Raw genomic sequence first — 24,357 nt, forward strand, 5'->3', positions numbered from 1 at the left:
TTTGTCAACGCAACCGTAAAACTTATGTAAAACTTTTGCTGAAATTCGAAGTGAACGTAATCCAAAATGTATATTGAAAACAGGCAATTTATAGAGTAAAACCCTGAAGTTGCGCTAAATTTTGTCCTCCAATGTAAATTGGAGATTAAAAAAATGAAGATGATTCGCATGTCAATAAAAAGATAGTTCATATTGTCATGCGTCATTTCAACCTATTACTACAATCAAACATTACAATGCTAATATGTGGATAGGCGCACAATTTGGAGTGCGTAGGTTTCTGGAATCCAGAGACAAGTCTTTAATTATGTTAAAATTTTGTCGGAACGAGCAAACAAAATGAAAGAAACCAAATAAGAATAAAAAGAGCTAACAGTTCACAAAATACACAGTCTCGTAATGAAATTAATGACTGTTTTCATTTCGTGTCTGTGCAAATCAGCCCCATACAAAACAGTCCGGAAAAGTATGAAAATGAACGAAAAAACAGTCCGAAAAACAGTCCCAAGTAAAAATTGTTTTAACAAGCCGGCAGGCCGAGAATTGCTCTTTGCTCTTTGTTCGTTGTGCAATCGTGTTGCGAGCTTGCCAACAGAGGGTAGGACTTACTACGAAATTTGGAGCCGGTTATCGCCGCGAAGCTGCGACGGGCGCGCAGCGCGCTCACCGGTGACCTTAAACTGGACTGTTTTGTGATGGACTGATTTTTTCCTTCATAATATGATTTTTCGGACTTTTATGTATTGGATTATTTTGTATGGGACTGTTTCTTATATGCACCTTTCATTTCTATTTCTAATTTCCAAATTGATTTGAAGCCCTCAAACTAGATGCTTAAAGCAAATGCTTACTTAATTTCTACGTTTTTCAAAACTTTCCAGATTTAGATAAAATTTACTCAGAAATAACAAAATTTAGTAGTAATGACTCTTTGATTATTAGATTTGGAAAATTATCTGATGACTCCCTCCGATGTTGTCTGCCTTTTCGTTGTCTGACGAGGCTTTCGATTCACCTCCGCGAGTAGAGTCGTTCGAATTGTTCGCCGAACTGACCGGGTCCGAACTCAATTGATTGGGACCCATAGGGTCGTCTTCTAACTCGTAGGGCAGGTAGGCGTTCGTTATATCGAACTTCCCGTGGAATAATTCATCTACATCTGTCACATTTCGTTTCATAGTGGAATCAAACTTGTCGATTATTCGACTGTATTGGTACCTAAAAAGCATTATTTGTAACCTTGATGTCCTTTTTTATAAGATGGAACCCTTTTACTTTCGCTACTACACCTGGATATATTTTGGTAAAACTTATGAACTCAAGTTCGGAAAAAAGAAACAGACGTAGGGAATGACTGTTAACGAATTGACATTTTGGAAGTTTAACCCCGTCACCGCTGTTATATCTTGTTACTATGTGATGACATCGCTGAAGTAATTAAAAAGATGCCTTAGGCCCCAGTGAAACAGATATCACAATGCATAGGTTTTTGATTCAAAATCAAAAACGCTTTTTTTTCGCGCGTGACTCCTATAATTGGTTCACTAAAACCTGAATTTTTGTTAATTGTAAATAACAAAGAGCAAAAAAAAACAAAAAATTCAGCAAAAAAGCTAATCACAAAATCTCCACATTTGGAAAGGTATGACTATTTTTGTGCTGAAGATACCAAAAATTTTGTAGGTGGAAGAGTTTTAAAATTTCCTTAACAAGTTTTTAATGTCTTTTTTAAGCTCTTAATCTTTAGATGACTCAAGCATTAATGGAAACTCAATTTAAAAAATTGGTTTATGAAACAATTCTAGTAAAAAAAATGCACATTAAAACTACTAATTAGAGACATTTCATTCAATTTTTGTTCCAACTTTCGTAACAAAAGAAAATAAATATTTGTGCTCGGGGTGATTTTTATTCTTCGGACAAATTTCGACTTTTTAACTAGCCATTTTTGGCAGAACTTTTTATATCATTCAAAATGTAATGTTTCGATTTTTCGCATTTTTAAATTTTGACTGAATTTCGACAAATTTCGGCTTTTTAACTAAAGTATTTTGACGGAAACTATTATATCATTCAAAAGGTATTGTTGTCCTGAGCTTAAATTTGAAAAGATATTTCAATTGTGATCGTTTTTCATAAAGTTATGGGGGTCTAAATATTGCCACTTCGGCCAATTTGCGACAATGAACACGTGATATACTTCGCGCTATTAACGCGTAAGCGGAGATTTAATCCATCTTAGAAATCGTTTCAAATTGGTTCAAGGAAGCTTATATGCCATAATTGATTTGTTAATAGAAGCAAATTCTATCACTTTGTACTTAACATGACGTGTGGGGAGATGTTTTTACAAACAATCTCAAAAACATTTTCTATTTTTTTAAATTTAGTTTTATTACATTCAAACTTTTCATGTTATTACTGCTCCGTAGCCCTTAAAATGCAGTCGGAACATTCAGGGCTTCGCCCTGATATAAGCAGTTTTGTTGAGTTTTGATTTACATTCTTCCAAAGAATTCATTAAGATAATAATAGTTAAGATCATTAGTTAAGATTAATAAGATCATAATAGTTAAGATCCTTAAGATCATAATAGTTAAGATCATAATAATTAAGATCATAAGATCAAATTAACTGATTTACGATGCTCCAATTGATCAGTAATTGATCATCAATGCTCCAGTTGATAAAACTCAAAAACAGCCGTGGATTTAAAAACAAAGACTGAAAGAACTCCACATTTTACTGATCCAGTCTCAAAAACTTCAGAACTAAAGTATCCAAACTGTAACCTGTTCGAAAGATAAGTCTACAAAATTTTTAGAAATTTTTCTCAGAGTCTATATAGTTCCCATGCTTTCAATTTGAAAAATCATCATCAGAATAAACAATTTTGGAAAAATCAATCAATTTGCTCGCAACTCGGTTCTTTCGATTCAATTTGAGCTTAAATTTTCATCAAAATCCATAATTGCGTCTTTTGTACTGCTTTTAACCAAAAATACGTTTTTTTTAATATTTGTTTTTCAAATGAGTAGTGCTACGTGATACGTTTGAGAAGGATTTTTTTCGAACATTTCAATAAAGAAGTACAAAAAAGATTGTCTATAGTTTGACGCGTCAAAAAACCAACCAGTTTTTTGAATAGGGACAAATTTTGCTATTTTGAATCAAATTGGGAAAGAAAGAACATTTTCATGCGCCAAATTTGACTTTTGGAGTTAAGTTCACACAGTAATCCTTCTACAGTTTCATTCACGTCCGTCTGTTTGTTTTTGTTCCGACCCTTGAAAATGGTGAGGAGCTTTGTATTCGTGTATGTTTTAGTTTTTTTTCCGCGCAAAATCAGGTGTACCACAAATAATCCTCGGACATGGTTGAGCGATGAGTCATATTAAAGCGCTTAAAGTCGTGATTTGAACCATGTTGAAAAATTTTTTACAAAATTTCTAGTGTCCAGAAAAACTGCATTGAAATTTTTGAATTTTTGCTTCATTTCGAGCGAATGAAGCGAGTGAGCAGTCTTATTTTAACTGCTTAAAAAATTACAATATCTTAGTTTAAAATGTAAAAACTTAATTTTACTCCCGCCTGTAACATTAGTTTACTTTGAGTATTTTAGCACCTTTTTGGAATCAAAGATATCCAAAATTCAAACAACTGCAAAACATGAAAAACAAATCATTTTTAAAGTAACTTTTCTACAATATTGTTTTTCAGTTTGCTCGTTTTACTATGAATGTCGAATATACCTAATCTCCAGTTTTTTTTTCAACTCATTTTATCTCACCACGTCGAAAAAAAACGACAATAATTTTTTAAAAAATTGTTGTATTTTCTAAGACTATGGTCGTAACATTCTGGGCTACTTGCACAGTAACCAGCTATTTTTTGTTATAATTTCCAAATGCTCTAAAAAATTATGATTAAATGGTGAATTATTACCAGCATTTTTATCAGAATCAAACCAACAAAAAACTTCTAATTACAACTATTTTTGGTTCTACTAACTCTGATGGGCTGTAAAAAGTTTTCGTGTTTTCGCCCGTACGATCAAAAGCCAAGATAATGAGCTTTAATCACTGATGTCATTGAGCAGATTAACATATAAGTCATTTCAAACCATATGTTCAGAACGATTATCAGTTTTTAACGACTCTATGAAGTTATTCAGCCTAGTTAAACACAATTGGACGATAAAAAAATTATAAATGAGATTTTTTTAAGAAGAAGAAATGTACGCATCAAAAACTATTGCCCAAAACTTTAAATTTCTTGCATTTTATATGCATCAAACAGAAACAAAACAATGAAGTCGTCAATTGCCTTGTTTTCTTATTTTAGGGAAGCTTAACCTCGGATTAAGCGTTTTTTCATATCTGACAATCAACAGATGACAATTGTAATACGTTGGACTTCTTAAAGACTCAATTTTCACTTTTAACGATGAAAAAAATGTCCTAACAAAATATGCTATTTATCCTAAAACGAGCTTTATTGACCAAGTCAAAATCGACGCTGCAATGAAATATATTCCCGCACCGGAGTACCATGGATAATAATCGAATATAATGGAAAATTGTTGTCTAAAATTTTGTCATTATTTTCCATTATTGTTGCAATTTAGACCGCAAAGTCGATTATATTGTCATTATAATAGATTATTTTCGTAAAAACAACAATCCAATAAAATCCATTATAATGGATTACAATCCATTTAAAATCTATCATAATTGAATGGAGGCGGGGGTTGAGGGTTACTCAGTATGAACAACACCTATTTACCCCCATTCTCCCTTTTAATCCCGTCACCCAAGTTTTTTGTTCCACCTTCCCCCTCCCCATTTTTACCCCACCCTCATTCAGTAAACGAGGGAAGGGAGTAAACTGAGAAGGGGTAAACGGAGTGGGGGAGGGGCGGGGGTAAACTGCGGGGGTGGGGGTAAGCTGGGGAAGGACAAAAAGTTTACGAAGTTCATAATTTTTTCTCAAAAAATACATTATAATCGATTATAATCTATTATAATGGGTTATAACAATTTAAAAAATATTATGATTTTAATCCTTTTTTAATGGATTACAAACGATTATAAAAGAATATAATCGATTATAATGGATTATATTGATATAAAAAATACTAGGATTATAATCCATTTTTGATGGATTATAATCGATTATTTTTGTAATTTTATAGATACTGACTATGTACTCCAGCGCGGTTTATAACACTTTGTGTAAAAGTATTTAAAAAAGGGATGTCTTTACGGGGTCTCTTTAACTAATTCCCCCTCCCCCCCCCCCCCTTCCCCTCTTAGGGTACCTAGTAACGAATTGCCAACCCTATAAAAAATAATTCAACGGTTAAGCATTTTGTACCAATTAACGAATCTGCTCCCTTTTTGCAAAAGGGGAGGAATAAGTTAAAGAGATTGAAAATATGAAAGACTGTACTGACTTGTCGCCGTGTTTCTCGAACACGAAGTATGAGTTGGGGGACCTCTTGATGTAGAGGGTGGGGGCGAGGGTCTCCAGGGGCACGTGTTTGTGACTCATGTGTCGCTTCATCCTCTCCTCGTGCATGCTGCGCTTTCTATCAAACGGAAAACAATAGCAGGATAAAATATTATTGCAAAGAAATTACTCAAAAAATGTTTAAAAAAGTAGGAAAAAAAAACATTTTTCACAACCTTCGATTTCGTTTTTCACAATCATCAAAAATATTAAATTTTCTCAAACATCGAGTTAGTGTCTTATGGCATAATCCACGTATAATAACCAACCAAATTTAAGTTTTTATATTTGCTTACGAACAAGAAAACGCGAATGCTGATTGTGATATCGCGATATGACCGGTGGGAGGCTTCTTACTTATGGTTACCAATTTTTCCAAAAGGTATCTCTATTTTTTTAAAATATATTACGGCATTCGTTTTCGAACGCTCAACACTGCAACGTCTACTAATTTGCTGCCCTTTTCCTTTTTCTAACAGAGAAAAATTTGGCATTTTGAAACTCGAATAAAGTTTTTGCAGTGGACTTATGGACATGATAATTTTCAGGGTATTTTCCTGATAAGAGTCACTTGATTGGTGTCATATTTTGTTCTCGAGTTTCAGGGATATCTTGACAAAATTTTGTCAAGATTTACCACTATCTTGTTAAGATTTCTAAAACGTCATTATGGATGTCATAACAAGATCTTGGATTGTCTAACGAGCAAGAATCAGCTTCCTACAGTGTTCTGACCAAGTCTGATCTTGCCAACTTTTTAACAAGTACGATGATTTTCTTTTCAAGATTTTACAAGATCTGTTGCAAGATATCTAAGATACTTGGATAATCTAAAACGGCCATTATCTAGGTAAGATTATCCAAGTCCGAAACCCTGGGTTGTCTATAGAATTAAACCAATTTATTTAGTGAAAAAAAAAACTGCCAACTACGAATGGTAATCCAAATAACTAGCAAATTGGCTATAGCATCTTTGCCGTAGACTATTTGCATTAAAAAATCATGATAAACTGTATTCAAGTGAAGTCATTACACAATTAAAATTATCACTAAGAACTTTTTTATACAAAACATCACTTGAGCGAGCGACATAAGAGTAAATTAAACCTGTTTTCAGGCGTTCTCAAAGCGAGGATCAGAAACCGCTATTTTTGGATTCCCTTGTAATAAGGAAAAAATTTGGGAAGATAGCCCAGCTTTTTCGGAAAATTAAAAAAATGGGGAAAACGCACCTCTCTTTCGAGTGTCTCGAAATGGCAGCCAGCACTGACAGAGTGGCAGAGACACAGGCAAGAGTGGAGGCGATCTCGAAGGCCAATCTGTAGCTCCCACTTAGGTCAAACACCACTCCCCCCAGAATGGGACCGAACATACCCCCCGAACCCACTGAAAGCAGAGTCCATGTGAACGCATTCATCTTCCGCCCCAACACTTCCTATGAACAACACAAAAAGTTAGTACAGTTGTGTGCCTAGCGGTTCGTGTATAGCACGGTCTCCATTTTGAATTGCGGTTTCTATTTTTTTTCTACAGAGTCGCCAACACTAAATATACAGGGATAGCGGGTTGCTGCGCAAGTATCACTTCAAATTCCTACCACTTTTACTAAAAAACTTCCCAAAAAAGCTATTTTTCTTTCTTTATCTTCAATTTGGAGTAATTATTTAGTCGCGGTGTGAAAAATAACTACGCAGAGGTTAGAAAGTTGATGAGTTACGCTTAATCAACAACAGTTGTCTCCAGAAAACGAATAGCAAATAAGAATTGAAAAAGAAAACAAATTAAAAATTATAATATATTTTTGACTTTGAACAATATAATTTAAATTCAAAAAAAAAACATTTCGAAGCGTTAAATGGAAGCTCTTAAAACCATTTTTCTGTTTAATGAAAATCACGATCGCCGCGAGGGCGTTAATATGATATATTTCTCGACCCATTCTGATGGTTATTTTTGGTACTTGATTTTGCGTGGAAAACAAAAGATTTTTAAAAAATTAAAACAAAACACACCTGAAAACAACGTTCCTCCCCATTTTCACTGATCGGAGCAAAATTATGCTCATCTTGCTTAAACAAAACTTCTCCTTTTGTTTAAAGAAGAAAAACATGAAAATTTGTGCCAAAGTTTAGAAGTTCGACATCAGTGGTCGGAACAATAATGCATTCAATACATACATGTATGCTTTACACCCTTAATTTTCAAAAAAAATCGAATCTACTCAGCAATGTCCTCCCCACTTAAAAATCTAACCATCTTAATAAAACAGTAAAAAAGCACAAGAGCTTTCTTTTGAGAAACATACCTTTGCTGGATTTCGATTGGTCAAAAATTTGACCAAGTTACTCTTCTTAACAATATCCGCCCCCTTTCTTGAAGTGGTGGGGGTTTTATGTAAATTCGTTTTTTCACTCAAAAAAACCGTACAAAGATTTTTGATCACCAACTGAGAATTTTTCTGAGCAATTTTTGCAGCCTGTTTATCTCTAAATCAACCATTAAATACATTTGAGGATATATCTCAAGTTTAGAACCAATTAATTCAAAGTATCTTGGTTTTTTATTTTTTCAGCAGAATCAGTGCTTGAACAGAAACTTGTCCATTTGAGATTGAAGTGATCAAAATTTGAGGTTGGATATAAAATAGTTGTTTCAAAATTCTGGTTTTAATTTAAAATCAAGCAAAATTGTTTGTATCTGACCGTAATTTAAAATGTTCCAATTGACAATAAATTGTATTCAAAAATTATTAAATTTTTTAGATTTCAAGCTTCTGAAAAACTTTCAACTCGAAACTTAGACTAACGAAAGTTTTCAACAATATTTTTAGTTTAAGTTTCAATTGATATGATTCAAAAAGTGAAAGCCATAAGCTAAACAGTTTCGGCAGTAGCTGATTTAGGATGGGGATGCCTTGTATTGAGTTGACCCCCTGACCACGCGCGTTACTATTTTACTACATACATTTTTGGTATGCCAATTTTATTACCTTCTAAAAAACGTATTTTCTATCAATATGATTTAATTTTGAGGGGATTATTGCACCAAAATCAAAGAGAATTTTTAATCAGACCTTAAAAAAATGTTTTTAGCCGGTTTCTTAACAAATCTGTCGCGCGCAGAATTTATTCAGAATAGGTTTGTTGAACTAACTTGGGAGAGCTCGGAAAATTATTTTACTTGACATACAAAAAACAATAAACATTTTTAAGTCAAGTTTGGGTACTGAGTCAAACATCCGAAACATCAAAAATCCTGAAAACATTCGATAGACAGCTCGGGCAAAGATACGATATCTAGCGTTTACCTAAAAGCTGTTAGTTTACGAGCTTGTCACAAATCGGTAAATATATATATATATGGAAATTAAAGTCGATTATCGAGAAAAAGTGTTGACGCGCGTGTGGCGCGTCTACGGACGACAGTAAACCCAGATTCGACTAAGTTGGAATCGGCTAATTGAACTGTTATTTTATTAAGTAATTTGTAGATTAGTTCAGATCTTTGACATAGCGGATGTCTGACATATCGGATGGTTGCCCTAGAATCTCCAAATTCACCGAAGAATCTGTTTTGATACCTGGTGTCATGGCATTGATATGTTTTCTGGCCAATTTGAGTGTGTTAGCCAATAATTTAAAGATTTCGAGCTCTGCTGAAACTCTAAAATCTTCATATTTGGCAAAATTTTCTCTATCGCGGTCGACCTATCAAAAGGAAAATATCAGTTACAACTAAAATGTTGTGATGTCTACAATACTCTTCTCCTGGGCCATTGAAACCCCCAAATATTTCTTAAATTCAGTTTTTTTTCTAAATTTTTGACGCTAAATTTTAGAGCAACTTTTTTACTGTAGTTAATTTAATCAATAACAGAATTTTAGTGGGTTTTTGTTGCGGCGATTTCCCGGAGTGTAAAGAAACTCTGGCGTGATGTGAAAAAAGCGATTTTTCCCCAATTTCAGGTAGTCGGTTAAGCATTTGCTATAAAATATAAACCCTATTAGAAGTTTATAAGAAGTTAATTATAATCCAAAAAAAAACTTTAAGCATCGATTACATTTCATTTCGCAAATTTTTTAAATTTCATTTGGTCCATTTTTACTGGAAAAAAAAACAACAAGAAACTTAAGGAAAAACTAAAAAAAAACCTAAAATATACGTTTTTTTTTGTTCTGGATTCTGCGTTTCTGTTAATTTTTTCACTTCTTTGGGTTCTTGAACTTTCTGATCAGAATGTTCAATAGTCAGAAACGAATAATTTTTTGAACAGAAAGCTGATATTATTTTCAATGGTTTAAATGTGTTATCTACAAATATATAAGGAAAACTAGAGTAACGTGGCAATAATTCAGTCCAGTTTTGCCGTTTGTAAACAATTATATTTAACGCAAGACAAAACATGACAAAACATTCATGACAAAACCCTGAAGGTTTTGTCTGACCATTAACTTAAAACATTTCTAGCAGTTAAAACATTTTTTAGAAAAGATCTTTTCCGATCCAAAAAAAAGAAACATTCTGCTTGATTTTCAAATCTTGTTTTTCAAAAAAGTAGTGAAACGTTCTTTTAACGTTTTTCCTCATTTTGTCTAAGTTCTCGTCAAGGTATAGAGGAGTTCCTTTAAAAATTGAAAATTCGATGTCCAAATTGGTCTTAAAAAATTCCCCGAGCATAGATATTTCGTTACGTTCGAGTCTCATAGATAGAAATCAGTTATACAGGATTATTGCTGTCAGTTTGTATAGTCTTCTATAAAAAAAAATATCGATTGTAGTGAACTATATAATGTAGTTATAGCAAACTAAAATTAAATGAAATCCAATAGAATCTAATTAACAGACTATAGATCATTATAAAGCATTTTCGAAGATTTTTTCTTAACTTTCAAACAAGGATAACTAAATGTGCAGAAGAGCGTGAGGAGCGGTAAATGTGTGTAAGGAGAGAGTTTGGGGACAGAAGGGGAGGGGAATAATTGTACGATGAGGGGGGGGAGGCTTTTCTGTTATACGGCGAAAAACGGATCTTTTTTTATATTGAAAGTTCTCAAATCTGATTGTTTGAAGTTATTAACAACTATGAACAGCAAAAGAAAATCAAGATTTTCATTTAAGGCAGCAACTCAAGGAACAGTTTGGCAATTTTGGGCCTTATAACAGAAAAAAAAACCGATGAGGGTTGAACGTTGAGGGATGCGGTTTCACACTGGGGGAAAGAGCCTGAACTTTAAGGAAAAAAAGCTGGTTTTCCAATAGGTTTTATCAAAAAATTAGGGCCTCAAATATTTTGGCTTCTGCAGAAACATCAAATCGCAAAACAAACAAATTCGATATCATTGTTTTTGTCTGAAAAATAGTTGAATTAAATGAGACGAAAAATGGATTATTGAGTTAGGACTGGGGTGTATAACTCATAGAGTAATTTCGGATAGGGTACACCGTCTGCTCGTCACGCTATCTTATTTTCGGCCGGATAGATTCGTGCAACTTCTTAGTCTAATACCGATCCTAATCTTACTCTTATACTATCTAGTCTCAGGTTGTTTAACTAGTCTCTGCTAGGCTCAATAGATCTAGGGTATACTGGTTTATTGCGGCTGCTGAAGTGCTCGGGAGAGTCCAACTAATTTCTAAGTTAAATTCAAATCTCTCTGGTGCTGAAATTACAAGTAACTTCAGCACTTACAAATAAGTGGGTTGTTAGTTAGATGGATCATGATTGGTTAATATTAAATACTTTACATTGGTAAAACATTTAATTTATCCAATCATAAAATATAGTTTAGATCAGGTTCCACCCATCCGGGTTTTACAGAGTTTTTTAGAACAGTTCTTCTGTAATTCAAGGGTGGATGATGGACGTTGGTATTTGGCGAACATCATAATTTTCTTTCGCTTCTTCTTGTGACGACGACTGAGTCTCTTCAACAAAGTCAATTCTGATTCCAGAATGGTTGGCTATGTCAGGTTTTTCTGTTCTGCGTGGAGAACTTCTTTTGTGTATGATCTAGTTTGGGAATGGCGTGGAGATTGTGCATGGAGGGGATGCCTGGTTACTCGGATCTGTACGTATACTTGAACATCGAGGTGGTCATTGGTCTAGTTCAATGAAGTCCTTTTCTGCGAAGTCAAGTCGTACTCTAAATCCTTTGAGTTGTGATTGTGAGCGGCATATCGATTGTAGTTGGTCATTCTCTCTCGAGTGTAGTGAGGTCGTCTTGTCTTTTGATGTTCGTCCTTGGTGTTGTATTCTGATCTATATATTGCATCATGTAATTTTACATTTTATAAATCTTTTATTAGTTTAATATATTTTTTAATAATGATTTTAGTTAGTTGTTTTCACAAAAGCTTTTTGTTTTAGTTCGGTTATTTTGAAGAGTTACTCACCCTTGAGTAGCTCTTATTAAAAATAAAGGTGTGGTCACAAAGCGTGGATGTAGCGCGGTGGGTTAGGCCGGCTATAGAGCATGCTCAGGACGTCCTTTCCTGGTGGGTTAGGCCAGGAGTGGGAGTATGATTTCATGCGGTGTTTGTGAGGGGTCCTGTTATGTGACAACGTTTTATGTTGGGTTTGTTGTGGTTTTACTTATGTCTTGTTGGTTATGTACTTTTTCCAAAAAGCAAATTGTTTGTGGTATGGGTTTGTCTTTCGACTTTTTTGTGTTTTATTATTTCTTTCTAAGACTTTGTAATAGTCTTCAAAAGAATAAATTATCCAGTTTTAAACTGGGTTAATCCGGTTTGGGTACCGTTGGTTTCCTTTTCTAAGTCATGCTGTTATTCTATGATTTGTGGTATTTAGTAAGCTGCGTTGGTTAGTTTTGTTTAGTATATGATTCCTTTCCAACCGGGTTAAAGGAAAGTTTGAAACATGTTATTGTATGTTAGAGTTGTTGAGTGTGAAAACGTGAAACTGAAATTCATTATTTTAAACAATTCTTCGTGGGCGAGCTGTGCGAGTGTGGATAGAATTTCTGTGCGAATGAAAGAAAATATCAAAAGGTTAGTACTGCAATTGCATTTTATTAATTTACTGCATAGAATTTGGAAATTTACTGGTAGTAATGGGGGAATTTTAAGATACAAATTTTCATCATATGTAGATTTACTGCTTTGGGGGAAAATTTTATAAATTAATTTACTGCATTGGTATTATATTTATTTAATTGTTGGTGCAAAAGTTAAAAGGGTCTTAAACAGTTTTGAAGAAGTTTGCTATTTTTTATTTTTCTTTTGTGAATTTTTCAGATGATCGAAGATGAAGGCTAAAAATCTAAAGAAAACATGAATAAAGAATGGTGAGTTTTTTAATATTTTAATTAGTTAGTTATATTCATTTAATTCATACTTACCTGTTAGTCGTCGGGGAAAAAACCGTGGGGGAAGATATCGTGAATTAGTTCTGAAGTTGTTAGTAGTTTAGCTAAGATGCGGATGATATTTTTAGTTTGAAGCAGTGGCCAAAGCAATTGAAGTGCCTTAATAGTGGTTAGTTCTTCAGTGCCTACTGCAAACTCATAAGGTGTCTTTTGGATTAAGTTATATAATTTGTGGTTAAATTTAGTGTTGTGGATGAATTCTAAAATTGGGATTTCTATAGGTTGTAGGAATTCGTGCGGGATAAGGAAGGGTCGGGATTCTTCGGCGTTGAAGGTCTTGGTGATGGGGCAGAAAATGTACATTTGGGTTATGGGGTCATAGTTACGAAGAATACCATGAAGGTTAGTATCTTTAATACAATATGTGAAATTTAGGAAATACGGTGAAGTGTATTTTGAATTGATGAATTGAAAGCGATGGTGTGGTTGTCTAGAGGGTGTGTGGAGGTCAAAGTGATTTTGGATGAAACGATAGTAACTGTATGTATGTGTTTGTTTAGTTCGCAACATAATATCGTGTGAGCAGTGTAAATCTCTTTCGTGTGGTGCAAGGAAATGAAAGGTTAGTGAAAATATTTGGAAGCGTTCTTTAAAACTTTCGTATGCCTGTGTGTCTGTTAGTGCTTCTGAAATAATGTGATCAAACTTGCGGTCGAAGATGTTTAGTGTAAATATATATGGTGTCTTGATGAAAAATTTCTCGGTGATTTGTGGGTTAGCGAAGCGATCGTCGTCTAAGAATTGATCTTGGTTAGCTCTGATGATGTTGTGATCGTAGTATTCTAGTGTATATTCATTAGCTCTAGGTGCAGTGTGTATTTTTAGTGATTTTTTATATCCTACGTAAGTAAATTGTCTAGCGGTGAGTGGTGTAGTTAGTCGATATAGCATGTCTTTGTTTCGGTCTATATCGATGGATGTGTTGGTTAAAGGTAAGCAAAGAGGATTAGTGAAATGATAGTATGAGGTCCAAGAGAGAGTGGGCATTAAAACGTATTCGTCTACAAAGTTGCGTGTTTCGTTAGCGTCATGAGGGGTGTTTAAGGTGTATTGTGGAAATGAGGGTAAAGTGATAGCTAAAAATTCTCTAGTGTTAGTATGCTGGGGGTGGTTGATGTATTCACGGGCTGTTCCTGGTTTTGCTGGGAAAGGATGGTTGGGGAACTTTCTTTTAAAAGTGCGGTAAGCTCTATTAGTGTTGAGTGAGGATTCAGTTGATGTGGATGATGGTGCTAATGATTCAGTATAATTTGAAGAGGGTGTAGGGGGATTGGATGAATTTGTAGTGGAGGAGATTTGGTTTATGGTCGGGGTGTTAAGGTGGTAGGGTTGTTGTTGGAGGGTAATAAAATTGTCTAGCTCTGGGGAGATTCGGGGGGTGTCTGGAGATGATTGGTCAGAATGGTATGAGGAGTAGGTTGGGGTAACTTGGGAAGCATAAGAGGGTGTAGGAGTGATGGGGTCAGGGTTATTTGACAATATGGGTTGAAAAGGAGGTTGAGAAAACTGAGAAGGGTTATGAAAATTATTGGATGGAGATGGTTCTGAGTCGGCAAATTCGTCGGGGGTTTCAATATTCGGGTTATTTAGCTGTGAAATGGAGTATAAAACTGAAATTTGTGAGTTAGTGTCGGAATTCATGCCTGATGTTACATTGCTAGATGGAAAATCGGGTGGCGGAAAAGCAAAAAGTGGTATTATTGGGATTGAAGAGGTAAGGTTGGTTGGATGGGAATTTGATCGATGGAGTGATCCAAGTTGGCGGCTCATCGTGGGCTAAAAAAATTATTATTTTGAGATTGAAAAGCGGTGGTATGTGGTTGTTCAATAATTTGTTCGTAAGTATTATCATCTTGTGATTGATGTGTCATTATATGTTGGACGGGACTTTGTGATGTGGTGAGTCTAAAGTTTGGATTATGTGTGATTGCTAAATTTCTAAAATTTCGTGGGACTAGGGATAGTGGATGGTTATTTGGTAGGGGTGGTAGTTGTGGTGCCGTTGGCTGTGGGTCGACATTGTTATGTTCTTCGTCGTATGTATTTTGTCGTGTTGTTATTTTTGTGTTATATTCTTTTATTTGTGCGTCTAAAAGAATTTTGTTTATAGATGTGGAAAAAATTCCAAAAAATCCTGCAAAAAGTATGCGTGCTACGCTTGCTTGTCTGTTTACTTGTGTGTGTATAGCACATGTATTGTAGATTCCTTTTAAGAGTGAGAAAAGAAATCCAATAAAGTTAAACATTGCGTATAAAATAGTCAATTTTTCTAAGATGTAGTAGGGCCATCCTAGAAAATCTAGGATCTCATTTTTGAGTGTAACAAAGCTAAAAATGTTAATTGGTGATATATCTTGGGGACGGTATTTTTCGCCGTTTAGATATATATAATCTTTAATGTCTTTAAAATATCCGCTATAGTCTTGTGTGTAGATATCGGCAAAACCTGCGGTTTCTGCAAGTTTGCGTAAGTTTTGGTCAATTGATTGTCTTTGTATTGTGTCCATTTGTGTTAATAATTCTTGGAATTGTTGTGTTCTAATGTGATGTTGAATATCTGATTTTGAGTATATTCCTATTGATTGTAAGTCTATATTTGGGTTTCGAGCGATAGCGCGAATGCTTTCTGGTGAAAATTTTTTGAGTGATTGCATTAATGTGGGATATGGAGTGAGAAGATAATATTTGTTTTCATCAGGGTTTAGTTGTACTACATTGTGGCTATTTTCTGATCCACATGGGACTGCGGTATCCCAGAAATAGGTTCTTCGTGAAAGTGTATCCACGAAATGTACTTTATTCTTATAAAAGATAGGGATTCTTTTATAACATCGTTTATCTTCAAAAACGTATAGTGGTGATACTTTTTTAGTACAAGTATAAAACCATAAAATGTTTCCTTCGTAGTCTAAAAAATTTGATCTATTTCCTGATAATAAGTATCCTGCGTAGGGTATTTTTAATACTGCTAGTGCAAGTGATTGTAGTATTTGTGTTCGTTCTAATTCGCATAGTTGATGTAGTGTTTCTAATTCGGAGAGTGACATTTCTTGAAAAATGCGGCTAATTGTATAGTCTAGTTTCATATCCAAATGAATATCATAGTGGATATTACCAAAATATGTAGTATTCATTAGTGATAATTCTTGTAAGCGTGTGCTTCTGGTGTCATAAGGTTTTAGATGTCCACCAGGTTGTCCGTTGCTTTTTTCAAAATTAACTGGTATATAGGATGTTCCTTCGTTTAGAGGATGACCTGTGGCATATGGGTCGATTTTTACTTTTCCAGTGGTCATGTCGAATCCTTTTTCGTATTCAACTAATATTTCAGAGTATTGTGTTCTGTGAAGTGGATTCCTGTATTTACATGCAAGTTCTGTTTCTTGATATATTTGAAAACGTGTCAATTTATTTTCTATATTGTCTATGTTTCTAAAATCGGAACTTAGTTTGCGTGATGGATGGACTTGTTCATATGGAATTGATTGTATGAAATATTTTTCGTGAAATTTTATCATACGAGCGTGTATTTTTGCTACTTGAAATGTTGTACATGTGTCTTCGGGGAACCAAACAATTGTTGCTTGTGTTCTTGTTGTAGGGTCGCAATATCCTTGATCGTTTTTACAAGGTAGTCGGATTCCTTGATAGATCATTGTATTATCAGATAAATCTCGTGTGAGTTGTATTTTTTCGAGTTGTATTTTCCAATCGAAAAACATTATTTCTTGGTATCCTTTATTTTTCGTGTCTGCTTTGCAGTTTGATGGGTTATTTATACCAATGTGTGGTATCCAATGTTTATCGTGTAGGTCATAGGTTAATCGTCCGTGTGCGCCATTATACGGGTATTTTTCGTCTAGTTTTATATGTCCTTGGTGTCTTTCAAGTTGTGATTGATGTACAGAGTCTGAAAAAACTTGAAAATTAACTAATTTTCTTTGGGAGTTTTTATTTTGTGTGATGTTTAGTCTAAGTAATTCATTTTTACAATCGTCGGGATTGAGATGTAAAAGACGTTCTATATTACTTTGGTAGAATGATTCATGGTCAAGTCGGTTTTTGTTTCCGTTCGAGACTTGTGAACAATGTACTTTCTTTTCGGAAAATGTTGCTGTGAATTTATAACCTGTAACTGTTGTTGCTCGGGCTTTGGAATAGAGTGTTGCTATTATATCTGTGGTTTCTATAGCTTGTGGTTCTGTTTCACATTGTGATACTTGATTTATTGCATATTTGTGTAGTGTTTTTTGTTCATTTTCTTCGCAATCGTAATGTGTTACTAATAAATCTTGTGGTCCTGTACGAGGGGAAGGGTTTATGTTTTGATTTGAGGTTACTAGAAAAGGGAGTTGGAGAAAAATTAATAATTTTAGAATATACATGTGTATGATAATCCTGAGTATGGATTATAAAATGTAATGTAACCAATTGTGTTTTTGGTGTATCTGTCGTATTTATATATTACTTCAGTAGTTATAAACGGTGGTGGTAGCGATTGAGCTGTTATGTTAGGTGGATTTAATGGGTAGGGATGTTGGGTAATATTATTTAACTTAACTGTGATTTCAAACTTTAATTGTAAACTGTTTTGTTGGAGTATTTGAATATTGTGATCACGGATATCGTTGTGAATATCTTGGCGATATTGTAATCTATTAAGTGCCCAGTTATGAAGGCGGTTACTTTCTTGATGTTGTCCAAATAATGGTGGAGGTGCTGTGAATGTATTCCAGTCTAATCTTAAAGGAATATTTATAGATGATTGTTCTCGATATCTGGCGTCGAGATTATTTGGAAAATTTAAGTTAAAGGGTAGTGGTGAAAATTGACTTATTGATGGTGTTGATGGTAGTGATAATGTTTCTGGTAGTGATGAGGATGTTGTTGTATCCGTAGAAATATCTATGGGGTCATTGACTAAATTTGGTTCACCTTGTGTAAATGAATGTGTAGTCCAATATGGAAATCGTGATGTTTGGTTTGGGGGGTTAAAAGGATTTTCACGTATTTGTTCAGATGTTGGTGTTGAACCTAAGTAGTCTGAGGGTAGACTTGAAGTGCTTCGTTGTGAAAAAAGTGTAGGAGTTTCTGGTGTGATACCAGTGGTGTTTTCTGGAGTGGTTTGTGGTGGGGATTGAGGTATATCAAAATGAACTCGGGGAGTTTGAAAATTTCTATTTCGTCGAGGATGTATAATTTGTCTATTTATTTCTGTTGTGTTTTGGTTTTGACTAAGGTTTCGTATTCTACTTAGTTCTTGTGGTAGTGTTGGGTAAAGATTATATGTTGGTTCACTTAGGGATGCTTGTCGTTGAACTGGTTCTAGTGGTTCAGATAAACGAGCGTGCCGTTCTTCAAAAGTGTATGGATTGTCTTGAAAAGAAATTCGTGTAGATGTTTGAGGGTTTTGAGTAGTTGAAGGTGGTGTTGGATTATCTTGGGATGATGTCGGTGAAGACTGATTCTGTGACTGTTGGGTAGCAATTTTTGATGGATTTTTAAATTGTTACTTTAGTGGGAAGGTTTATGTTTATTATAATATTCTTCTAAAAAAAGAATTAGAAAAATAGTTGCTAGGGCAAATGTGATGATTGCTTTCTTTATACATTTACATATTGTCAAAATGAGGGATAATAGAAATGTTATGAAAATTACAAACAATAAAAAAATATCAGTTCTACTGAAAATTGTTCGTATCATTTAGACAAGTTGTTAAAATCGTACCTGTGGATATATTCAAGGGTTTTGGAAAGTTGGAGGAATAGTTCAATTATTGTGTAGAAAATTAAAAAAATGTTACAAAAAATTATTATGATTATTAGAAAAGATTCAATGATATCAAAAAGAAATATTATAAAGGCTTGAAGTATTGAAAAAAAATGTTTAAAATTGATAAATATTTGAGCGACTGTTTGAGAGAAAAGCATTTAAGAAATGATCTCTTGGTCGAATATTTTTTTGCTGTTTGAGGCGATTTTCTAGTGTGGTCGAATTATTTATTAGTTTTTTGACAAGTGGGTTGAGTTTCGTAAAAAATTGTTGGGGGCAATTTTCATGGTGACTGGGAGGTCGTCTTTTTCTTTATTTTTGTTTGTCAAATGATCCGGGGTATGGTGAGATTTTTATACTTTAGGCTAATTAAAATCTTCATTTTGTTACTTTAGGCTAAGTTATCAAATTTGTTTTGGGGGTATTCGTGGTCTGAGTTGGGGAAATATTGTTGATCTTTGGGTTATTAGATAAGGGAGGGGTACGGTATTATGGTGATATTTATTTTAGCTGTCAAGTTGGAGTGGTTTGCTTATTTTTGACCTGGAGGTTGTAAAGTTATAGTTAGAGATGTGCCTGGAGTTCTAGATTATTCGTCTAATTGATCTTAGTTTGAGTTAGAGAAAGTGGCGGATTGGATGAATCCTATTGGTCTATTTTGAACTAGAATTATTGCGTACTTTGTGAGCATGTTATTTTGAAAAATGGAAATGAAAAATGTTACGGAGGTTTCAAGATTGTGAAGTATAAAATGTTAAAATTACTTTTTAAATTCTACTTTCTTTAATATTTTAGATTGGGGGATGAACATTTTGTAGTTTTTACGTGGTTGATTTCGGAGTCTTGTTGTCTTTCTATGTTCTGATTTGTCTATTTCTTCTTGGGGTATTATTTGTTCTGTCATTTTTCTATTTTTTCTTTGTTTTGGAGATTCTTTATGATTTTGTGTATTGTTTTTGGTGGCGGTTGGTTTTGTGTTTTGAGTTTCGGTGGGGTTATCATTTTGTTCTGTGTTTTTTAGATGTGGTTCATTTTGAATGATTTTTAATCCTGTGAAAGAATATAATTGAGTTAATTCGCGGAGTGCGTATTCTTTTGGGTAATAAGGTAATAGGTTGTTTCGATGTTGAACGATTTCTTTTTTGTTTGAGTCGATAATTTTATATGTGACATCTGTGGGTTTTGCAATTATTTGATAGGGTCCTTTTCGGAGGGGTTGTAATTTTTTAGAAATTCCTTTGTGAGTATTAAAATTAGGTATTAAAACAAATGTTCCAATTTTTAAATCGGAAGCTGGTGTAAAACGTGAATTGATTTGTTCATTAATATTTTGTCTTTGTAATAACTTTTTTGTTATTTTTTGATAAATTTCATTGTGTTTTTTATCTCTATTTAAAATCCATTCGGTGTGTGTACCGGAGGCTAGTTTAAGAATTTGTGGGTGATGAAAATGATCGTCATCGTGAGTATGTAATGGGAGGTTATAACAAATTGAGTCTTTATTTGGTTGACAATAACCTTGTGCGTTTTTATGAGAATTTGCTGTAAACATTATTGGTTTGCGTGGCTTTTGGTTAAAAACCATTTCGTATGGTGACATTCCTAAAGTTGTCGTGATTTGTGAATTATATGCTAAGGGAAATAATTTTACATCTGCTGACCATTCGGTATATTTTGTATCATTTCCGTTGATGATACATCTAAGATATTCTTGTAGTGAACGGTTCATACCTTCGACTAAGCCGTTTGTCCAAGGTGCATGAGATGTACGTGGTTTGTGTTTAATGTTGTATAAATGACATAGTGTTATTATTTCATTATTTATGAATTCTGTACCATTGTCTGTAACTAAAATTTCTGGTAGTCCAAATTTTGCTATCCAGTGTTCATAGAGTGTTGTGTAAGCGTAATAAGCGTTACAATGTGGTACTGGGTTAAGTGCTACATAATGTGTAAATGCGTCAACAATTACCATAATGTACGAGTTTCCTTCTGATGAGGGTGAAATTGGTCCTTTAGTATCAAATGAGATACGATGATTAAAGTATAAACTTTGTCCTTTAAAATCTTGTTTTTGTGCTTTTTGTTTTTGATTTGGGTAAGGTTTATTTAGTTGACATACTATACAGTCATTGCATAGTACTTTTATCCAGATTGGTGCATTTGGGAAGTAAAAATTTTGTATGAAATTTGAATATGTTTTTTCTGATCCAGAGTGTCCTTTAATATTTTGTGTATGTGAAATATTAAAAGCTATAAGAATCATACTTATAGGGAGACATGGAACTGTAGATTCATTCAGGTTATACTCTAAAAGGTCTGTATTTTCGTTAATTGTTGTGTTGTTAAATTTGCGAAAGTATCGGAGGAGTGTTTTGTTTCCTAGAATGGTTGAATCTGCTTTGATAGGTTTAGTTTTATATTTGTGCCATGATTTCAGTTGTCTAATTACTGGGTCAAGGTTTTGATATTGTTTCAGTGTTGAAATTGTAATTGTTTCTGTTGGGGGGAGAAAAATGTTTTCGATTTCTAATTTAGATAAGGGTATTGTATCAAGTGGGTCATGGAGGTCAAAAACTTGATTTATTGTGTATTTTGAATCATTTGTTTGTGGTCCTGATAAATTTATTTTATCAGTTAAATCTTCTTTTTCAATTAGTGGAAAATGGTCTTTTTTAGGTAGGTGTTGTTTTGTTTGTTTTTGTTGGGTGTTATTTTTTATCCATTGAGAATATGGAATTGGTTTAAAAGTTGATGTTCCAAGTAGGTCAACTTCATAATGATTATTTTGACAATCTAAATAAAGTGGGAAATGTTGTAAATTATTTATTTGTGATTGTTCAATATCAGTTTTAACTGCATATTTGCATTCTAATCGAGGTGATGTTTCGTTTTCTGCAAGGTAGAATTTTATGTTTTTGGGTATTTCAACTGTTGTTTTTCGTGTAAGTAATTCAGGTGGTGTATTTCGACTTAAGGTGTCTGGTAATGCAAGATTTTTTCCTGCAGTCCAAACTATATGTAAGTTTGGAAATTTCATTAGAATTAGTTGAAATCTGTAAACTCGGTGGTTTGGGTTAGATTTCTGTGTGAAAAGAAAAATGATTGGTTTGTGGTCTGTGAATAAAACTGTTGGATGTTTTGATCCAAGTATCAGAAATTCATATTCTGTAAGTGTATATATTATGGCTGTACATTCTCTCATTAGAGTTGAGAGTCGTAGCTCTGCTTGAGTGAATAATCGAGAATTTGCTGATATTAGGTTCATTTTATTTGTACTATTATGTGATTGTAATAATGCTGCGCCGATGCCAAAGTTCGAAGCATCGCACATTGCATAAAATGGTTGATCAGGGTCTGGAATTGTGTTTGAAATTTGTTCAGTTAAAAGTTTCTTTATTTCTTCGAATCGTGTTTGATGTTCTGAATTCCATTCAAAATTATTTTGTTGTCTAAGGATGTTGTAAAATGGTCGTAGATATAATTGCATTTTATAAACATATTTACTTAAAAAGTTTAACATTCCAAGGAACTCTTGGATTTTCTTTTTATTTGTTGGTGGTTGAAGTTTTTGAATAGCGTCAATGCGTGATTTCAGTGGAGTGATTGTTTTTCTTTCTATGTTATGTCCTAAGAATTTAACTCTTGTCAAAAAGAAATGTGATTTATCGGGGGCGGCCTTCAGATTTTCGTTCTGAAGTATTTGATGATATTTTTCTAAAACTTTGAACATTTCGTCTTTTGTTTGTGATTGCATAAAAACATCGTCTAAATAGGTGATTGCGTTTTTCTTGAGTATTAGTGGTCTAAAAATTTTGCTCATAAAGGCTGAAAATGCTGCTGGTCCTATGGATATTCCATAGAATAAGCGGTTGAATTCATATTGTTGGTTTCCGATAACAAATTGTGTTAAACGTCGTGATTGTTCATCTAGTGGCATTTGATTGTATGCACTATTCATGTCGGCGGTTGTGAAGTATTTGCCGTTTATTTTTGTTAAAATAACTTGTATTGGTTCAATGGGCCAATTACATTTTGATTCATCTATGAGTGAATTGAGGTATCTAGCATCGAGAACGATTTTTAATGATTCTCCTTTAGCTAGAATGATAACGGGGTTGATGAATGTGTTGCCTTTTGGTTGTTCTTCTTTATTAACTGGTGATATAATATTGTACTGTTCTAAAATATCGAGTAATCTGTTTACTTTATCATGTAAGTGAATTGGTACTTTACTTGCTCTTTGTTTTTTGAAAACTGCGTCTGGTTTTAATGGGAGATGTAGTGATGAACTGATTTTGCCAACATCGAATTTTGATGTTGCATAGACTGATGAATATTGAATTAGCTGTTTGGCTAACTTTTCGAATTCGTCTTGTGTTATTTGTGAATGTTGGAAATTAAACATTGTTAAAAATTTCTGTTGGTCCTCTGTGTAGTTACTGATGTTGAATGTAGGTTTGAAATATGGAGTTTTTGTGAAATAATCCGTATTTCTGTTTTCGTTACTTATTATATTATTTATAGATAATTCTTCATTAAGAATTGTAGATTGGCAAATATCTAGTAATTGGAGTATATTATTTACGCGATAGGCTTTTTCGTGTATTGGTGATATTGTAGCGTTAGTTTCACAATATCCTAAAAGTCCTAAAGGTAATGTTACTTGGTAAGGTGTGTTGTTATAAACATGTAAGGAAATAATATCTGAATTCGAATTTTTCAAATATTTTATTGAAGAGATTGTAATTTTGAAAAATTTATGAATAGGTTTGAATTCAAAATCTGACATATAAAATTTTTGTTTGTTTTGTTCTTTATCATATTGATGAACTTGTTTTATTGAAAAATTATAGATGTTTCCTGATAGTGGTTTCAGGTGTTTTCTTTGTTGGTTAAATATCGGATAAAATTTTGAAAAGAATGGTGGTTGTTTATTTAATCTTTGAAAAAATGTTAATGATGTTTCTTTTGTTTTTGTATATTTATCTTTGATTAATATTTTACTATTTAGTATGTTAATTGTTGGTATATACTTTGAAATAAATGGTATACCAATGATGTTATATTTAATATCAGTAATATGGAATATTTGTTTAAATGGCTTGTTTAGAAGTTTGCTTTGCTCCATTGTTCTGGTAGGGAGGAGAAATAATTGGATTTTTCCGTAGTTTATCAATGTTGATCCTTGTGCTGTCGCTAACTTACTGGAGGTTTCAAGAGGTGTTAGCTTTGGGTGTAAAGTTTTTATTTCATTCCATGTGGGAATGTTTAGTATGTTTGATTCTGCTCCTGAATCAATTAAAAAATCTATTTCAAGGTCTGGTGGTTGAAATTCTTTATTTCTTGGGCTTTCTAAGAGAAATGGTATTGTCCAAATTTTTTCTTTGGGTTGTTCTTTTTGTATATTTTGATAAATGTGGTTTGTATTCAAGCATTTTGTTTTGGTATTTTTATTGGTTTGATCTGTAGTGTTAATCTCGTTTGTTTCTTGCGTCGTTGGTGTGGAATTTATGGGTGTAGTGTAATGATTTTGAAGAAATTCTGATTGATTTTCATATATGTGTGATGGAAAGGGTTGTTCATATATGACAGATTCATAGTCATTTTCGACTTTTATCATATTGATAGCAAGAGTGTTTTCAGTATCACTTTCTGAATCTGATGATGTACAGTTTATTTGATTGAG

General features: G+C 33.5%; 2 protein-coding genes across 2 annotated transcripts in view; both read right to left on the reverse strand.

Moving 5' to 3' along the window:
* The window catches only part of LOC134843739 (WASH complex subunit 1-like), a 382,840-nt gene that overhangs the window by 218,936 nt on the left and 139,547 nt on the right, over positions 1 to 24,357 (reverse strand). The gene's annotated exons all lie outside the window — the stretch shown is intronic.
* The window catches only part of LOC134844123 (monocarboxylate transporter 2-like), a 50,134-nt gene continuing 26,680 nt past the window's right edge, over positions 904 to 24,357 (reverse strand). The window contains exons 6-8 of the mRNA XM_063860631.1: positions 6,744 to 6,946; positions 5,456 to 5,590; positions 904 to 1,218 (exon numbers count right to left, since the gene is read on the reverse strand). Of these exons, the coding sequence (XP_063716701.1) occupies positions 939 to 1,218; positions 5,456 to 5,590; positions 6,744 to 6,946 (618 nt within the window). The 3' untranslated portion in view covers positions 904 to 938. The remainder of the gene's footprint in view (positions 1,219 to 5,455; positions 5,591 to 6,743; positions 6,947 to 24,357) is intronic.

Source organism: Symsagittifera roscoffensis, chromosome 4 (genome assembly GCF_963678635.1).
Source record: "Symsagittifera roscoffensis chromosome 4, txSymRosc1.1, whole genome shotgun sequence".
Classification (NCBI taxonomy): Eukaryota; Metazoa; Xenacoelomorpha; order Acoela; family Convolutidae; genus Symsagittifera; species Symsagittifera roscoffensis.